Here is an 18474-nt window from a genome sequence, read left to right as displayed (position 1 = left end):
ACAGACCAGAACAGGAGTACTACAGACTACTACAGACCAGCACAGGACTACTACAGACCAGCACAGGACTACTACAGACCAGCACAGGACTACTACAGACAGGCACAGGAGTACTACAGACCAGCACAGGAGTACTACAGACTACTACAGACCAGCACAGGAGTACTACATACCAGCACAGGAGTACTACATACCAGCACAGGACTACTACAGACCAGACTTCTACACCTGCATTGCTTGCTGTTTGGGGTTTTAGGCTGGGTTTCTGTACAGCACTTTGAGATATCAGCTGATGTACGAAGGGCTATATAAATACATTTGATTTGAACACAGGACTACTACATACCAGCACAGGAGTACTACATACCAGCACAGGAGTAATACACACTACTACAGACCAGCACAGGAGTACTACAGACCAGCACAGGAGTACTACATGCCAGCACAGGAGTACTACATGCCAGCACAGTAGAGTACTACACACTACTACATACCAGCACAGAAGTACTACAGACCAGCACATTACTACCACAGACCAGTTTGGTGACAGTGGAACCAGCAGGATCATTTTGATGGGAATCCCAGACCAGAGGTGACTATGATGTCCTGATGGTGTATATTCTCTAACCCTGGTCCACATACTACCTACCCCTACCTAACCCTGGTCCACATACTACCTACCCCTACCTAACCCTGGTCCACATACTACCTACCCCTACCTAACCCTGGTCCACATACTACCTACCCCTACCTAACCCTGGTCCACATACTACCTACCCCTACCTAACCCTGGTCCACATTTTACCTACCCCTACCTAAACCTGGTCCACATACTTACTACCCCTACCTAACCCTGGTCCACATACTACCTACCCCTACCCCTACCTAAACCTGGTCCACATTTTACCTACCCCTACCTAACCCTGGTCCACATACTACCTACCCCTACCTAAGCCTGGTCCACATACTACCTAACCCTACACCTACCTAAACCTGGTCCACATTTTACCTACCCCTACCTAACCCTGGTCCACATACTACCTACCCCTACCTAACCCTGGTCCACATACTACCTAACCCTACTTAACCCTGGTCCACATACTACCTAACCCTACACCTACCTAACCCTGGTCCACAAACTACCTACCCCTACCTAACCCTGGTCCACATACTACCTACCCCTACCTAACCCTGGTCCACATACTACCTAACCCTACCTAACCCTGGTCCACATACTACCTAACCCTACCTAAACCTGGTCCACATTTTACCTACCCCTACCTAACACTGGTCCACATACTACCTACCCCTACCTAACCCTGGTCCACATACTACCTACCCCTACCTAACCCTGGTCCACATACTACCTACCCCTACCTAACCCTGGTCCACATACTACCTACCCCTACCCCTACCTAACCCTGGTCCACATACTACCTACCCCTACCTAACCTAACCCTGGTCCACATACTACCTGTCTGAGTGTTGGAGCGTTCCCCTGGCTATCTATCTGTAATGATGTCTGAGTGTTGGAGCGTGCCCCTTGCTATCTATCTGTAATGATGTCTGAGTGTTGGAGCGTGCCCCTGGCTATCTGTAATGATGTCTGAGTGTTGGAGTGCCCCTGGCTATCTGTAATGATGTCTGAGTGTTGGAGCGTGCCCCTGGCTATCTATCTGTAATGATGTCTGAGTGTTGGAGCGTGTCCCTGGCTATCTATAATGATGTCTGAGTGTTGGAGCGTTCCCCTGGCTATCTATCTGTAATGATGTCTGAGTGTTGGAGCGTGTCCCTGGCTATCTATCTGTAATGATGTCTGAGTGTTGGAGCGTGCCCCTGGCTATCTGTAATGATGTCTGAGTGTTGGAGCGTGCCCCTGGCTATCTGTAATGATGTCTGAGTGTTGGAGCGTGTCCCTGGCTATCTGTAATGATGTCTGAGTGTTGGAGCGTGCCCCTGGCTATCTGTAATGATGTCTGAGTGTTGGAGCGTGCCCCTGGCTATCTGTAATGATGTCTGAGTGTTGGAGCGTGTCCCTGGCTATCTGTAATGATGTCTGAGTGTTGGAGCGTGTCCCTGGCTATCTATAATGATGTCTGAGTGTTGGAGCGTGTCCCTGGCTATCTGTAATGATGTCTGAGTGTTGGAGTGCCCCTGGCTATCTGTAATGATGTCTGAGTGTTGGAGCGTGTCCCTGGCTATCTATAATGATGTCTGAGTGTTGGAGCGTGTCCCTGGCTATCTATCTATAATGATGTCTGAGTGTTGGAGCGTGTCCCTGGCTATCTGTAATGATGTCTGAGTGTTGGAGTGTGTCCCAGTCTATCTATCTGTAATGATGTCTGAGTGTTGGAGCGTGCCCCTGGCTATCTGTAATGATGTCTGAGTGTTGGAGCGTGTCCCTGGCTATCTGTAATGATGTCTGAGTGTTGGAGCGTGTCCCTGGCTATCTATAATGATGTCTGAGTGTTGGAGCGTGTCCCTGGCTATCTATAATGATGTCTGAGTGTTGGAGCGTGTCCCTGGCTATCTGTAATGATGTCTGAGTGTTGGAGCGTGCCCCTGGCTATCTGTAATGATGTCTGAGTGTTGGAGCGTGTCCCTGGCTATCTATCTATAATGATGTCTGAGTGTTGGAGCGTGCCCCTGGCTATCTATAATGATGTCTGAGTGTTGGAGCGTGCCCCTGGCTATCTGTAATGATGTCTGAGTGTTGGAGCGTGTCCCTGGCTATCTGTAATGATGTCTGAGTGTTGGAGCGTGTCCCTGGCTATCTGTAATGATGTCTGAGTGTTGGAGCGTGTCCCTGGCTATCTATAATGATGTCTGAGTGTTGGAGCGTGTCCCTGGCTATCTATCTGTAATGATGTCTGAGTGTTGGAGTGTGTCCCTGGCTATCTATCTATAATGATGTCTGAGTGTTGGAGCGTGTCCCTGGCTATCTATCTGTAATGATGTCTGAGTGTTGGAGTGTGTCCCTGGCTATCTATCTATAATGATGTCTGAGTGTTGGAGTGTGCCCCTGGCTATCTGTAATGATGTCTGAGTGTTGGAGCGTGTCCCTGGCTATCTATCTATAATGATGTCTGAGTGTTGGAGTGTGTCCCTGGCTATCTGTAATGATGTCTGAGTGTTGGAGCGTGTCCCTGGCTATCTATAATGATGTCTGAGTGTTGGAGCGTGTCCCTGGCTATCTATAATGATGTCTGAGTGTTGGAGCGTGTCCCTGGCTATCTGTAATGATGTCTGAGTGTTGGAGCGTGCCCCTGGCTATCTGTAATGATGTCTGAGTGTTGGAGCGTTCCCCTGGCTATCTATAATGATGTCTGAGTGTTGGAGCGTGTCCCTGGCTATCTGTAATGATGTCTGAGTGTTGGAGCGTGTCCCTGGCTATCTATAATGATGTCTGAGTGTTGGAGCGTGTCCCTGGCTATCTGTAATGATGTCTGAGTGTTGGAGCGTGTCCCAGTCTATCTGTAATGATGTCTGAGTGTTGGAGCGTGCCCCTGGCTATCTGTAATGATGTCTGAGTGTTGGAGCGTGTCCCTGGCTATCTATAATGATGTCTGAGTGTTGGAGCGTGCCCCTGGCTATCTGTAATGATGTCTGAGTGTTGGAGCGTGCCCCTGGCTATCTGTAATGATGTCTGAGTGTTGGAGCGTGCCCCTGGCTAGCTACAATGATGTCTGAGTGTTGGAGTGTGTCCCTGGCTAGCTACAATGATGTCTGAGTGTTGGAGCGTTCCCCTGGCTATCTATAATGATGTCTGAGTGTTGGAGCGTGCCCCTGGCTATCTGTAATGATGTCTGAGTGTTGGAGCGTGCCCCTGGCTATCTGTAATGATGTCTGAGTGTTGGAGCGTTCCCCTGGCTATCTATAATGATGTCTGAGTGTTGGAGCGTTCCCCTGGCTATCTGTAATGATGTCTGAGTGTTGGAGCGTGTCCCAGTCTATCTGTAATGATGTCTGAGTGTTGTAGCGTGTCCCTGGCTATCTGTAATGATGTCTGAGTGTTGGAGCGTTCCCCTGGCTATCTGTAATGATGTCTGAGTGTTGGAGCGTGTCCCTGGCTATCTATAATGATGTCTGAGTGTTGGAGTGTGCCCCTGGCTATCTGTAATGATGTCTGAGTGTTGGAGCGTGTCCCTGGCTATCTGTAATGATGTCTGAGTGTTGGAGCGTGTCCCTGGCTATCTGTAATGATGTCTGAGTGTTGGAGCGTGTCCCTGGCTATCTGTTCTGTACGAAAATGGTGCTGTCTGGTTTGCTTAATATAAGGAATTTGAAATTATTTATACTTTTATTTTTAATTCTTAAGTATATTTTAACAATTACATTTAGTTTAGATACTTAACTTTATTTAAAACGAAGTACTTTCGACTTTTACTCAGGTAGTATTTTACTGTATGACTTTCACTTTTACTTGAGTCATTTTCTATTCATGGATCTTTATTCTTACTCCAGTATAACAGGAACTTTCCTCACCGCTGCTGTTCTGGCAGGATCCTTCTCAAATTCAGCACTTTTCTACAGGTTTTGTCATTGTTCTTTTTAATCATGTTCTCAGAACATTAAGAAAAATGTTCCCCAAAAACACACCAGGAAACATTCGTAATATTTTACATTTTTTATTTAAAAACATATATTCCATTCTCAGAATCAACAAAACTGTCTCTTATCCTCTATCTTGTTAAGTGTGTTCTGGTGTGTTGGCTTCGCCACTAATTGGCCACGCCTGAGTGCTTGTTTCCTTTGAAATGGGGTCTGTTTGAATAGACTAAAATGAACAGCTTTGCCAGAACAGGGAACATTTTCACTTCCATTCTCAGAACGTTTAAAACACTTTCCATTTCACCGGTCAGGTTACTTATGGCTTTGTTTCTAGAACCAATGGGAAACCAAACAAGTACGTTCCCACAACTTCCAAGGAACCAAATGTGCTAGCTGGGTGTATCTCTCTCTTGCTCTCTCTCTCTCTATCTCCCTGTATCTTTCTCACTCTGTATTTCTCTCTCTTGCTCTCTCTCTCTCTCTCTCCCTGTATCTTTCTCACTCTGTATTTCTCTCTCTCTCCCTGTATCTCTCTCTTGCTCTCTCTCTCTCTCTCTCTCTCTCTCCCTGTATCTTTCTCACTCTGTATCTCTCTCTCTCTCTGTATCTCTCTCTCTCTCCCTGTATCTCTCTCCCTGTATCTTTCTCGCTCTGTATCTCTCTCTCTCTCCCTGTATCTTTCTCGCTCTGTATCTCTCTCTCTCCCTGTATCTCTCTCTCTGTATCTCTCTCTCTCCCTGTATCTTTCTCGCTCTGTATCTCTCTCTCTCCCTGTATCTCTCTCTCTGTATCTCTCTCTCTCCCCGTATCTTTCTCGCTCTGTATCTCTCTCTCTCTCCCTGTATCTTTCTCACTCTGTATCTCTCTCTCTCCCTGTATCTCTCTCACTCTGTATCTCTCTCTCTCTCTCTCCCTGTATCTCTCTCTTGCTCTCTCTCTCTCGCTCTGTATCTCTCTCTCTCTCCCTGTATCTCTCTCTTGCTCTCTCTCTCTCTCTCCCTGTATCTTTCTCGCTCTGTATCTCTCTCTCTCTCTGTCTCTCTCTCTCTCCCTGTATCTCTCTCCCTGTATCTCTCTCTCTCTCTCTCTGTATCTCTCTCTCTCTCCCTGTATCTCTCTCTTGCTCTCTCTCTCTCTCTCCCTGTATCTTTCTCACTCTGTATTTCTCTCTCTCTCTCTCTCTCTGTATCTTTCTCGCTCTTGCTCTCTCTCTCTCCCTGTATCTTTCTCGCTCTGTATCTCTCTCTCTCTCCCTGTATCTTTCTCACTCTGTCTCTCTCTCTCTCCCTGTATCTCTCTCGCTCTCCTTGTATCTCTCTCGCTCTGTATCTCTCTCTCTCTCTCCCTGTATCTCTCTCCCTGTATCTTTCTCGCTCTGTATCTCTCTCTCTCTCCCTGTATCTTTCTCGCTCTGTATCTCTCTCTCTCCCTGTATCTCTCTCTCTGTATGTCTCTCTCTCCCTGTATCTTTCTCGCTCTGTATCTCTCTCTCTCCCTGTATCTCTCTCTCTGTATCTCTCTCTCTCCCTGTATCTTTCTCACTCTGTATCTCTCTCTCTCTCTCCCTGTATCTCTCTCTCTCTCTCTGTATCTCTCTCTCTCCCTGTATCTCTCTCTTGCTCTCTCTCTCTCTCTCCCTGTATCTTTCTCACTCTGTATTTCTCTCTCTCTCTCTGTATCTCTCTCTCTCTCCCTGTATCTTTCTCACTCTTGCTCTCTCTCTCTCCCTGTATCTCTCTCTCTATATCTCTCTCTCTCTCCCTGTATCTCTCTCCCTGTATCTCTCTCTCTGTATCTCTCTCTCTCCCTGTATCTCTCTCTCTGTATCTCTCTCTCTCTCCCTGTATCTCTCTCTCTGTATCTCTCTCTCTCCCTGTATCTCTCTCTCTGTATCTCTCTCTCTCTCCCTGTATCTTTCTCGCTCTGTCTCTCTCTCTCTCCCTGTATCTCTCTCTCTGTATCTCTCTCTCTCCCTGTATCTTTATCACTCTGTATCTCTCTCTCTCTCTGTATCTTTCTTTGCTCTGTATCTCTCTCTCTCTCCCTGTATCTCTCTCTCTGTATCTCTCTCTCTCCCTGTATCTCTCTCTCTGTATCTCTCTCTCTCTCCCTGTATCTTTCTCGCTCTGTCTCTCTCTCTCTCCCTGTATCTCTCTCTCTGTATCTCTCTCTCTCCCTGTATCTTTATCACTCTGTATCTCTCTCTCTCCCTGTATCTCTCTCTCTGTATCTCTCTCTCCCTGTATCTCTCTCTCTGTATCTCTCTCTCTCCCTGTATCTTTATCACTCTGTATCTCTCTCTCTCTCTGTATCTTTCTTTGCTCTGTATCTCTCTCTCTCTCCCTGTATCTCTCTCTCTGTATCTCTCTCTCTCCCTGTATCTCTCTCTCTGTATCTCTCTCTCTCTCCCTGTATCTTTCTCGCTCTGTCTCTCTCTCTCTGTCTGTGTCTCTCTCTGTATCTCTCTCTCTCTCCCTGTATCTTTCTCACTCTGTATCTCTCTCTCTCCCTGTATCTTTCTCACTCTGTATTTCTCTCTCTCTCTCTCCCTGTATCTTTCTCGCTCTGTCTCTCTCTCTCTGTCTCTCTCGCTCTGTCTCTCTCTCTCTGTCTCTCTCTCTCTGTCTCTCTCTCTCTGTCTCTCTCTCTCTGTCTCTCTCTCTCTGTCTGTGTCTCTCTCTGTCTCTCTCTCTGTATCTCTCTCACTTCACTTTAGTACATTCTGTGTCATTGTTGATCCTTATTATTTTACTATTATGATGAGTACTAATACTATACTGTGTAGCAGTGTTGGTAACAGGTAATAAAATCAAATGTTATCAGTCACATACGCCTAATACAACAGCTGTAGACTCCTGTTGATTCCTTTGTGTGTGTGTGTGTGTGTGTGTGTGTAGGGCTGTGACTGGACAGTGAGTGACCCCATGCCTCTGAGTCCGGCTGCCAACGCTAAGCATGACCCCCCTGATCATCCCCGGCAACCAGCCACTACCAATGGCAACCAGCCAGGTTCCGCCCTTGCCAGGGACGACGGGAGGACTTCCTCCCCAGATCCTCCTGACGACGGCTCTGGAAACAGCATCGTCATCCGTATTGGCATCCCTGACCTGCAGCAGACGGTACACGCAAACACACAAACACACTCACACACACATATGAAAACTCTTACCTAAGAAATTGATTCATAAATTCACAGGTGTGTGAAGAATGTCGCCGGAGGAGATGGCTGCCGTTTTACGGGCTCTTAACCAATTGTGCTGTTGTGTGTGTTTTTTTCGCGTTATTTGTAGCCTACTTTGTTTCTGCCACCGTCTCTTATGACGAAAAGAGCTTCTGGATATCAGGACAGCGATTACTCACCTCGTACTGGACAACAATTTTTTTTTAATGAGTTGGACTTGAAGGCTTTATTTCAGACACCCGACAAGGCCTCATCCTCGTCATTCGCAGGAGAAAGAGACAGAGATATCAGGGACGTAGGTTGGGGTGCCTTGTAAGGATTTGATGGCGAGTGGGTAATCTGCCTCTACCTATTAGCCTGGAAGGACAGATGCTAGGAGACAAGAAGCAAGTACAGGGAGTGAACATTTAATAAATAACGGACATGAAACAAAACACGGACAGCATCTGGACGGGAAACAAAACGACATTGATGCTGACTCGGGAAAGAAACTAAGAGATATAGGGGAGGTAATTAATAACATGATGGAGTCCAGGTGAGTCTGATGACGCGCTGATGCGTGTAACGATGGTGACAGATATATGTAATGATAAGCAACCTGGTGACCTTGAGCTCCAGAGAGGGGGAACAGGAGCAGATGTGACAGTACCTCCCCTCTAAGGGCGCCACTCGGCGTCCCACCTGGGCGAGCCCAATGGGCCGGCCGAGGCATGGAAGCCCGACGAGCCAGCTGAGGCATGGAAGCCCGACGAGCCAGCTGAGGCATGGAAGCCCGACGAGCCAGCTGAGGCATGGAAGCCCGACGAGCCAGCTGAGGCATGGAAGCCCGACGAGCCAGCTGAGGCATGGAAGCCCGACGAGCCAGCTGAGGCATGGGCATGAGCCCGACGAGCCAGCTGAGGCATGGAAGCCCGACGAGACAGCTGAGGCATGGAAGCCCGACGAGCCAGCTGAGGCATGGAAGCCCGACGAGCCAGCTGAGGCATGGAAGCCCGACGAGCCAGCTGAGGCATGGAAGCCCGACGAGCCAGCTGAGGCATGGAAGCCCGACGAGCCAGCTGAGGCATCCATTGTTTCTTCGGCAGCCGTACCCGGACCCGACGTCACCCACTTAAACAAAAAACTTCCTGATGCTTCCACATTGGTGTCAAAACGACATTAATGCTCTACATACTACCTACCCCTACCCCTACCTAACCATGCTCCACAAACTACCTACCCCTACCTAACCCTGGTCCACATACTACCTACCCCTACCTAACCCTGGTCCACATACTACCTACCCCTACCTAACCCTGGTCCACATACTACCTACCCCTACCTAACCCTGGTCCACATACTACCTACCCCTACCTAACCCTGGTCCACATACTACCTACCCCTACCTAACCCTGGTCCACATACTACCTACCCCTACCTAACCCTGGTCCACATACTACCTACCCCTACCTAACCCTGGTCCACATACTACCTACCCCACCTAACCCTGGCCCACATACTACCTACCCCTACCTAACCCTGGTCCACATACTACCTACCCCACCTAACCCTGATCCACATACTACCTACCCTACCTAACCCTGGTCCACATACTACCTACCCCTACCTAACCCTGGTCCACATACTACCTACACCTACCTAACCCTGGTCCACATACTACCTACCCCTACCCCTACCCCTACCTAACCCTGGTCCACATACTACCTACCCCTACCTAACCCTGGTCCACATACTACCTACCCCTACCTAACCTAACCCTGGTCCACATACTACCTACCCCTACCCCTACCTAACCCTGGTCCACATACTACCTACCCTACCTAACCCTGGTCCACATACTACCTACCCCTACCTAACCTAACCCTGGTCCACATACTACCTACCCCTACCTAACCCTGGTCCACATACTACCTACCCCTACCTAACCCTGGTCCACATACTACCTACCCCTACCCCTACCCCTACCTAACCCTGGTCCACATACTACCTACCCCTACCTAACCCTGGTCCACATACTACCTACCCCTACCTAACCTAACCCTGGTCCACATACTACCTACCCCTACACCTACCTAACCCTGGTCTACATACTACCTACCCCTACCCCTACCTAACCCTGGTCCACATACTACCTACCCCTACCTACCCCTGGTCCACATACTACCTACCCCTACCTAACCCTAATTCGGGAAAGAAACTGAGGAAGTGACAGTCAGCCCCCAATTGTGCAAGTTCTCCCACTTAAAAAGATGAGAGAGGCCTGTAATTTTCATCATAGGTAAACTATGACAGACAAAATGAGAAGAAAAAAATCCAGAAAATCACATTGTACAATTTGTTATGAATTTATTTGCAAATTATGGTGAAAAATAAGTTTTTGGTCAATAACAAAAGTTTTTCTCAATACTTTGTTATATACCCTTTGTTGGCAATGACAGAGGTCACTCAAAATAGGTAGGTTTTCACTCAAAATCTCACGATACATGGCCCCATTCATTCTTTCCTTTACACGGATCAGTCGTCCTGGTCCCTTTGCAGAAAAACAGCCCCAAAGCATGATGTTTCCACCCCCATGCTTCACAGAAGGTATGGTGTTCTTTGGATATAACTCAGCATTATTTGTCCTCCAAACACGACGAGTTTAGTTTTTACCAAAAAGTTATATTTTGGTTTCATCTGACCATATGACATTCTCCCAATCTTCTTCTGGATCATCCAAATGCTCTCTAGAAAACTTCAGACGGGCCTGGACATGTACTGGCTTAAGCAGGGGGACACGTCTGGCACTGCAGGATTTGAGTCCCTGGCGGTGTAGTGTGTTACTGATGGTAGGATTTGTTACTTTGGTCCCAGCTCTCTGCAGGTCATTCAATAGGTCCCTCCGTGTGGTTCTGGGATTTTTGCTCATCGTTCTTGTGATCATTTTGACCCCACGGGGTGAGATCTTGCGTTGGAGCCTCAGATCGAGGGAGATTATCAGTGGTCTTGTATGTCTTCCATTTCCTAATAATTGCTCCCACAGTTGATTTCTTCAAACCAAGCTGCTTACCTATTGCAGATTCAGTCTTCCCAGCCTGGTGCAGGTCTACAATTTTGTTTCTGGTGTCTTTGACAGCTCTTTGGTCTTGGCCATAGTGGAGTTTGGAGTGTGACTGTTTGAGGTTGTGGACATGTGTCTTTTATACTGATAACAAGTTCAAACAGGTGCCATTAATACAGGTAACGAGTGGAGGACAGAGGAGCCTCTTAAAGAAGAAGTTACAGGCCTGTGAGAGCCAGAAATCTTGCTTGTTTGTACGTGACCAAATACTTATTTTCCACCATAATTTGCAAATAAATTCATAAAAAATCCTACAATGTGATTTTCTGGATTTTTTTTCTCATTTTGTCTGTCATAGTTGAAGTGTACCTATCTCTATAGGCCTCTCTCATCTTTTTAAGTGGGAGAACTTGCACAATTGGTGGCTTACTAAATACTTTTTGCCCCACTGTATAGGGGGGTTACTTAATAACGTGATGGAGTCCAGTTGAGTCAGATGATGCGTGTAACGATGGTGGCAGGTGTGAGTAATGATAAGTAGCCTGGCGACCTTGAGCGCCAGAGAGGGGTCAGCAGATGTGACATAGCCAACGTACAATCATTGGATAACAAAATAGATGAGCTACGATCACAAGTATCCTACCAACTGGACATTAACTGTAATATCTTATGTTTCACCGAGTCATGGCTGACATGAATAACATACAGCTGGCTGGGTTTTCGGTGCATCGGCAAGAATAAACAGCTGCCTCCGTTAAGCCTAGACGAGGTAAGATCACGAATATCCTACCAACGGGACATAAAAAACTGTAATATCCTATGCTTCATGGAATCATGGCTGAATAACGACATGGATATTAAGCTAGCGGGATACACGCTGCACCAGCAGGATAGAACAGCCCACACCGGTAAGACGAGGGGGGGCGGACTGTGCATATTTGTAAACAACAGCTGGTGCACCAAATCTAAGGAAGTCTCTAGATTTTGCTCACCTGAAGTAGAATATATTGTGATAAACTGCAGGCCACACTACTTGCCTAGAGAGTTCTCAGCTATATTTTTCGTGGCTGTTTATTTACCACCACAGAGAGATGCTGGCACTAAGACCGCACTCAGTCAGCTGTATAAGGGAATAAGCAAACAGGAAACCACTCACCTACAGGTGGCGCTCATAATGGCCGGAGACTTTAATGCAGGGAAACTTAAATTAGTTCTACCAAATCTCTATCAACATGTTAAATGTGCAACCAGAGGGAAAATAATTCTAGATCACCTGTACTCCACACACAGAGACGCGTACAAAGCTCTCCCTCCAAAGCTCTCTACCAGGACGTGTGTTCCGAGCATGCGCTGACCAACTGGCAAGTGTCTTCACTGACATTTTCAACCTCTCCTTGAACGAGTCTGTAACACCAACATGTTTCAAGCTGACCACCATAGTCCCTGTGCCCATGAACACTAAGATAACCTGCCTAAATGACTACTCACGTCTGTAGCCATGAAGTGCTTTGAAAGGCTGGTCATGGCTCACATCAACAGCATCCTCGGAGACACCCTAGACCCACTCCAATTTGTGTAACGCCCAAACAGATCCACAGATGATGCAATCTCTATTGCTCTCCACACTGCCCTTTCACACCTGAACAAAAGGAACACCTATGTGAGAATGCTATACATTGACTACAGCTCAGCATTCAACACCATAGTGCCCTCAAAGCTCATCGTTAAAACAAGAACCCGGGGACTAAACACCTCCCTCTGCAACTGGATCCTGGACTTCCTGACGGGCTAACCCCAGGTGGTAAGGGTAGGTAATAACACATCCGCCACGCTAATGCTCAAAACGGGGGCCCCTCAGGGGTGCGTGTTCAGTCCCCTCCTTTACACTCATGACTGCATGGCCAGGTATGACTCCAACACCATCATTAAGTTTGCCGACGATACAATGGGTAGGGATGATCACCGACAACGACGAGACTGCCTATAGGGAGGAGGTCAGAGATCTGGCCATGTTGTGCCAGGACAACAACCTCTCTCTCAACGTGATCAAGACAAAGGAGATGATTGTGGACAACAGAAAAAGGAGGACTGAGCACGCCCCCATTCTCATCAACGGGGCTGTAGTGGATTAGGTTGAGAGCTTCAAGTTCCTTGATGTCCACATCACCAACAAACGATCATGGTCCAAACACACCAAGACAGTCGTGAAGAGTGCACAACAAAGCCTGTTCCCCCACAGGAGACTGAAAAGGTTTGGCATTGGTCATCAGATCCTCAAAAGGTTCTACAGCTGCACCATCGAGAGCATCCTGACAGTTTTTTATTTTATTTTTACTTATCTATTTTCTACTTAACGCTTAATTTTCTTAAATCTGCATTGTTGGTTAAGGGCTTGTAAGTAAGCATTTCACTGTAAGGTCTACACCTGTTGTATTGGGCGCATGTGGCAAATAACATTTTATTTGTGTGCGTAGAAGTGTCTGCGGTTGGATCCCGAGGCAGCAGTGTGGAGCAGTAAGCAGCGTGTGTTAGTGACTCTAACACAGAGTCTGACTGATGTTCTGAACTACGGTCTGTTTCAACCGGCCTTCAACGGACGAGCTGGGAAGTTCCTAGACGAGGAACGACTGCTGAAAGACTACCCTCTACCCCCCATCACCCCTATTCCCTACCTAGAGGTACCCTCTACCCCCCATCACCCTTATTCCCTATCTAGAGGTACCCTCTACCCCCCATCACCCCTATTCCCTATCTAGAGGTACCCTCTACCCCCCATCACCCCTATTCCCTATCTAGAGGTACCCTCTACCCCATCACTCCTATTCCCTATCTAGAGGTACCCTCTACCCCATCACCCCAATTCCCTATCTAGAGGTACCCTCTACCCCATCACCCCTATTCCCTATCTAGAGGTACCCTCTACCCCATCACCCCTATTCCCTGCCTAGAGGTACCCTCTACCCCATCACCCCTATTCCCTATCTAGAGCTACCCTCTACACACTACGCCCTATACCATACCTACACCCTAAAACCTAGACACCACTACCTACACCACTACCTATACCTACACCCTAGACACCACTACCTACACCACTACCTATACCATACATTCAACCTAAATGCTGAAACTAAAACTGTTTTAACTCATAGGGCTGTGTGTGTGTGTGTGTGTGTGTGATTGTAGTTTCGCTATAAGAGGCGTGTTTACACTCAGAGCTATGTGGACGACAAGCAGCTAGCAAAGCTCCATACCAAGGTAAGACCACACACACACACACACAGATACACACACACACACACACACACACACACACACACACACACACACACACACACACACACACACACACACACACAGACACACACACACAGACACACACACACACACACAGATACAGACATGCATACCCGCACACGCACACACACACACACACACACTAACGTGCCAGCCCTACTCTCGCTGTCCCTTTCTCTGTCTCTCAGGCCAACCTTAAGAAGTTCATGGAGTATGTTTATCAGCTCAGCGTTGACAAAGTCTCCAGGTTCTTGGAGAAAGGCCTTGATCCTAATTTTCATGATGCAGACACAGGAGGTGAGGAAACACACACACACACACACACACACACACACACACACACACACACACTCAGTGTCTGAAAGTGAGTGATATCTATCCCTCACGACTAAGCCTCAGTATTTTTCAATCTGAATGTGTGTGTTTATAGAATGCCCCCTGACCCTGGCGGTTCAGCTAGAGGGCAGTTCAGAGCTGATTAAAGTTCTGAGGAGTGGAGGAGCTCACCTGGACTTCAGGACTAGAGACGGAATCACAGCGCTGCACAGAGCTGTTCTCTCTAGGAACCACACAGCACTCACAGTGAGTACGCACACACACACAAACATGCATACACACCCCTGTGTGTTTCTGTTTTAAGCATAATGTGTGTGTGTTGCAGACTGTGTTGGACCTGGGTGCGTCTCCAGACTATAGGGACAGTCGTGGGTTAACTCCGTTGTACCACTGTGCCATGGTGGGGGGAGACCCGTACTGCTGTGAACTGCTGCTGCATGAACACGCTGTCATAGGCAGCACCGACGAGAATGGCTGGCAGGAGATCCACCAGGTAAAACACACACAGACACACCAAGGTTATTATAGTTGTGTGTTTTTAGATGTCTTTTTTGTTCTAGAAATTCAGATTTTAATTTGAAATTAATTTGGTTTGTTTGTTTTCAGATCCACTTGACCAGTTTGTAATTAGTTTGTTTTTCTGAAAACTTAGTTAACTAAGTAAACATTTTCTATTTACTTTTTCTATTATTTTGTTGAATTAGGAATATTTACCTTTCTCTGGTCATAGGAGTAACAACATGAATTATGAATACTGTCCTTTCTCTGGTCATAGGAGTAACAACATGAATTAGGAATATTTACCTTTCTCTGGTCATAGGAGTAACAACATGAATTAGGAATATTTACCTTTCTCTGGTCATAGGATTAACAACATGAATTAGGAATATTGTCCTTTCTCTGGTCATAGGATTAACAACATCTTACGTGTTTTAAGTCATGTCTCTGCCATTATGACTGCAAGCCGAGACAAGTGTTCTTGAATCAGAAAAGTCTGTTGACCACTGCTCTACACTATACAGTACGTTGCTTTTTTGTCACAGAAACAGAAATGAGGTAAGATGGCGCCGACAGAGAGGGCTGCCTCGCTTCTAGTCCTTAGGAAACTTAGCAGTATTTTGTGTTTTTAATGTATTGGATATCAGAGCGACGTCAAATTACTAGAACTACGACCAGGAATACGACCAGAAATATGACTTTCCCGAAGCGGATCCTTTGTCCGAACCATCCAGGGCATTTGAACTGATTCCGAAGGCCAACCCAAAACAACGCTGCCAGAGAAGAGGTAGACGAAGCGGTCTTCTGAGGCGCGTACACCACCCACCGCTTCAGAGTATATTACTCGCTAATGTCCAGTCTCTAGATAACAAGGTAGACGAAATTAGGGCAAAGGTTGTTTTCCAGAGAGACATCAGGGATTGTAACATACTCTGTTTCACGGACACATGGCTCTCTGGGTATATGCTGTTGGAGTCTTTCCAGGAAGAAGAAGGGCAGGGGTGTATGTTTCATGATTAACAACTCATGGTGTAATTGTAACAACATACAGGAACTCCTTTTGTTCACCTGACCTAGAATTCCTCACATTCAAATGCTGACCGTATTATCTCCCAAGGGAATTCTCCTCGGACGGCATCCCCAGCCGCGTCCTCAGAGCATGCACAGACCAGCTGGTTTCTGTAGCAAATATTAAGTTCTGCTTTTCTGATGTATCAAATACTTATGTCATGCAATAAAATGCAAATTAATGACTTAAAAATCATACAATGTGATTTTCTGGATTATTGTTTTAGATTCCGTCTCTCACAGTTGAAGTGTACCTATGATACAAATTACAGACCTCTACATGCTTTGTAAGTAGGAAAAGCTGCAAAATCGGCAGTGTATCAAATACTTGTTCTCCCCACTGTATATCCCCCTCAAGCCGATACCACGATGGCCCTCAAGGAACTTCACTGGACTTTATGCAAACTGGCAACCATATATCCTGAGCTGCATTTATTGTAGCTGGGGATTTTAAGGCTACCTAAATTCTACCAGCATATTGACTGTAGCACTCAAGCTGGAAAATACACAGATCACTGCTACTCTAACTTCCCAGATGCATACAAGCCCCCCCCCCCCACTCTCCGTTCGGCAAATCTGACCACAACTCCATTTTGCTCCTCCCTTCCTATAGGCAGAAACTCAAACAGGATGTACCCGTGCTAAGGACTATTCAACACTGGTCTGACCAATCAGAAAACCACTCTTCAAGATTGTTTTTATCACACGGACTGGGACATGTTCCGGGTAGCCTCAGAGAATAATATTGCAATCACCATCACACTGCACACTGCCCTATCCCACCTGGACAAGAGGAATACCTATGTAAGAATGCTGTTCATTGACTATAGCTCAGCATTCAACACCATAGTACCCTCCAAGCTCATCATTAAGTTTGAGGCCCTAGGTCTCTGGTTCGCCGCTGTGTGCAATTCGGTCCTGGACTTCCTGACGGGCCGCCCCCAGGTGGTGAAGGTAGGAAACAACATCTCAACTCTGGGGCCCCACAAGGGTGTGTTCTCAGCCCTCTCCTGTACTCCCTGTTCACCCATGACTGCGTGGCCATGCACACCTCCTACTCGATCATCAAGTTTACAGACGACACAACAGTAGTGGGCTTGATTACCAACAGCGACGACACAGCCTACAGGGAGGAGGTGAGGGCACTCCGAATGTGGTGTCAGGAAAACAACCTCTCAGTCAACGTCAACAAAACAAAGGAGATGATCGTGGACTTCAGGAAACAGCAGAAGGAGCACCCCCCTATCCACAGTGCCTTTTCAACCTCAGAAGGCTGAAGATATTTGGCTTGTCACCTAAAATACTCACAAACTTTTACAGATGCACATATGAGAGCATCCTGTCGGGCTGTACATACAGACTTGACATCACTGGCCACTTTAACAAATGGATCATGTTTACATATTTTGCATTACTCATCTCAAATCTAAAAACGGTATTTTATACCATCTATTGGATCTTGCCGCCCTGTCGTTATTTATATACATTTATATGTATATATTCCATTCCTTTACTTAGATTTGTGTGTATTAGGTTGTAGTTGTGGAATTGTTAGATTAGATGTTGCTGCCGGAACTAGAAGCACAAGCATTTCTCTACATTCACATTAACATCTGTTAACCATGTGACCATTAACATCTGTTATCCATGTGACCATTAACATCTGTTATCCATGTGACCATTAACATCTGTTAACCATGTGGTGTATGTGACCATTAACATCTGTTAACCATGTGACCATTAACATCTGTTATCCATGTGACCATTAACATCTGTTATCCATGCGGTGTATGTGACCATTAACATCTGTTATCCATGTGACCATTAACATCTGTTATCCATGTGACCATTAACATCTGTTAACCATGTGGTGTATGTGACCATTAACATCTGTTATCCATGCGGTGTATGTGACCATTAACATCTGTTAACCATGTGACCATTAACATCTGTTATCCATGTGACCATTAACATCTGTTAACCATGTGGTGTATGTGACCATTAACATCTGTTATCCATGCGGTGTATGTGACCATTAACATCTGTTAACCATGTGACCATTAACATCTGTTATCCATGTGACCATTAACATCTGTTATCCATGTGACCATTAACATCTGTTAACCATGTGGTGTATGTGACCATTAACATCTGTTAACCATGTGACCATTAACATCTGTTATCCATGTGACCATTAACATCTGTTATCCATGCGGTGTATGTGACCATTAACATCTGTTATCCATGTGACCATTAACATCTAATTTGTTTTGGAACTATTAGACTTTTATCATTCAGGAAATGTGGAAGTGATTTCTTGGTGACTCCACCTTCTCCTCTCCTGAGCCAGTTAGGGTTAGGGTTAGCCTAAGGGTTAGCCTAAGGGTTAGGGTTAGCCTAAGGGTTAGGGTTAGAGTTAGCCTAAGGGTTAGGGTTAGCCTAAGGGTTAGGGTTAGCCTAAGGGTTAGGGTTAGCCTAAGGGTTAGGGTTAGAGTTAGGGTTA

General features: G+C 46.5%; 1 protein-coding gene across 1 annotated transcript in view; it reads left to right on the top strand.

The window, feature by feature from the left end:
* LOC109884624 (SH3 and multiple ankyrin repeat domains protein 3) overlaps positions 1 to 18474 on the top strand; it is a 73738-nt gene that overhangs the window by 16208 nt on the left and 39056 nt on the right. Inside the window, exons 2-7 of the mRNA XM_031816239.1 lie at positions 7449 to 7670; positions 13247 to 13450; positions 13959 to 14030; positions 14258 to 14366; positions 14500 to 14651; positions 14731 to 14898. Of these exons, the coding sequence (XP_031672099.1) occupies positions 7449 to 7670; positions 13247 to 13450; positions 13959 to 14030; positions 14258 to 14366; positions 14500 to 14651; positions 14731 to 14898 (927 nt within the window). The remainder of the gene's footprint in view (positions 1 to 7448; positions 7671 to 13246; positions 13451 to 13958; positions 14031 to 14257; positions 14367 to 14499; positions 14652 to 14730; positions 14899 to 18474) is intronic.

The sequence above is a fragment of the Oncorhynchus kisutch genome, unplaced genomic scaffold (genome assembly GCF_002021735.2).
Source record: "Oncorhynchus kisutch isolate 150728-3 unplaced genomic scaffold, Okis_V2 scaffold767, whole genome shotgun sequence".
Classification (NCBI taxonomy): Eukaryota; Metazoa; Chordata; class Actinopteri; order Salmoniformes; family Salmonidae; genus Oncorhynchus; species Oncorhynchus kisutch.
This window is presented reverse-complemented; position numbering and strand designations above follow the sequence as displayed.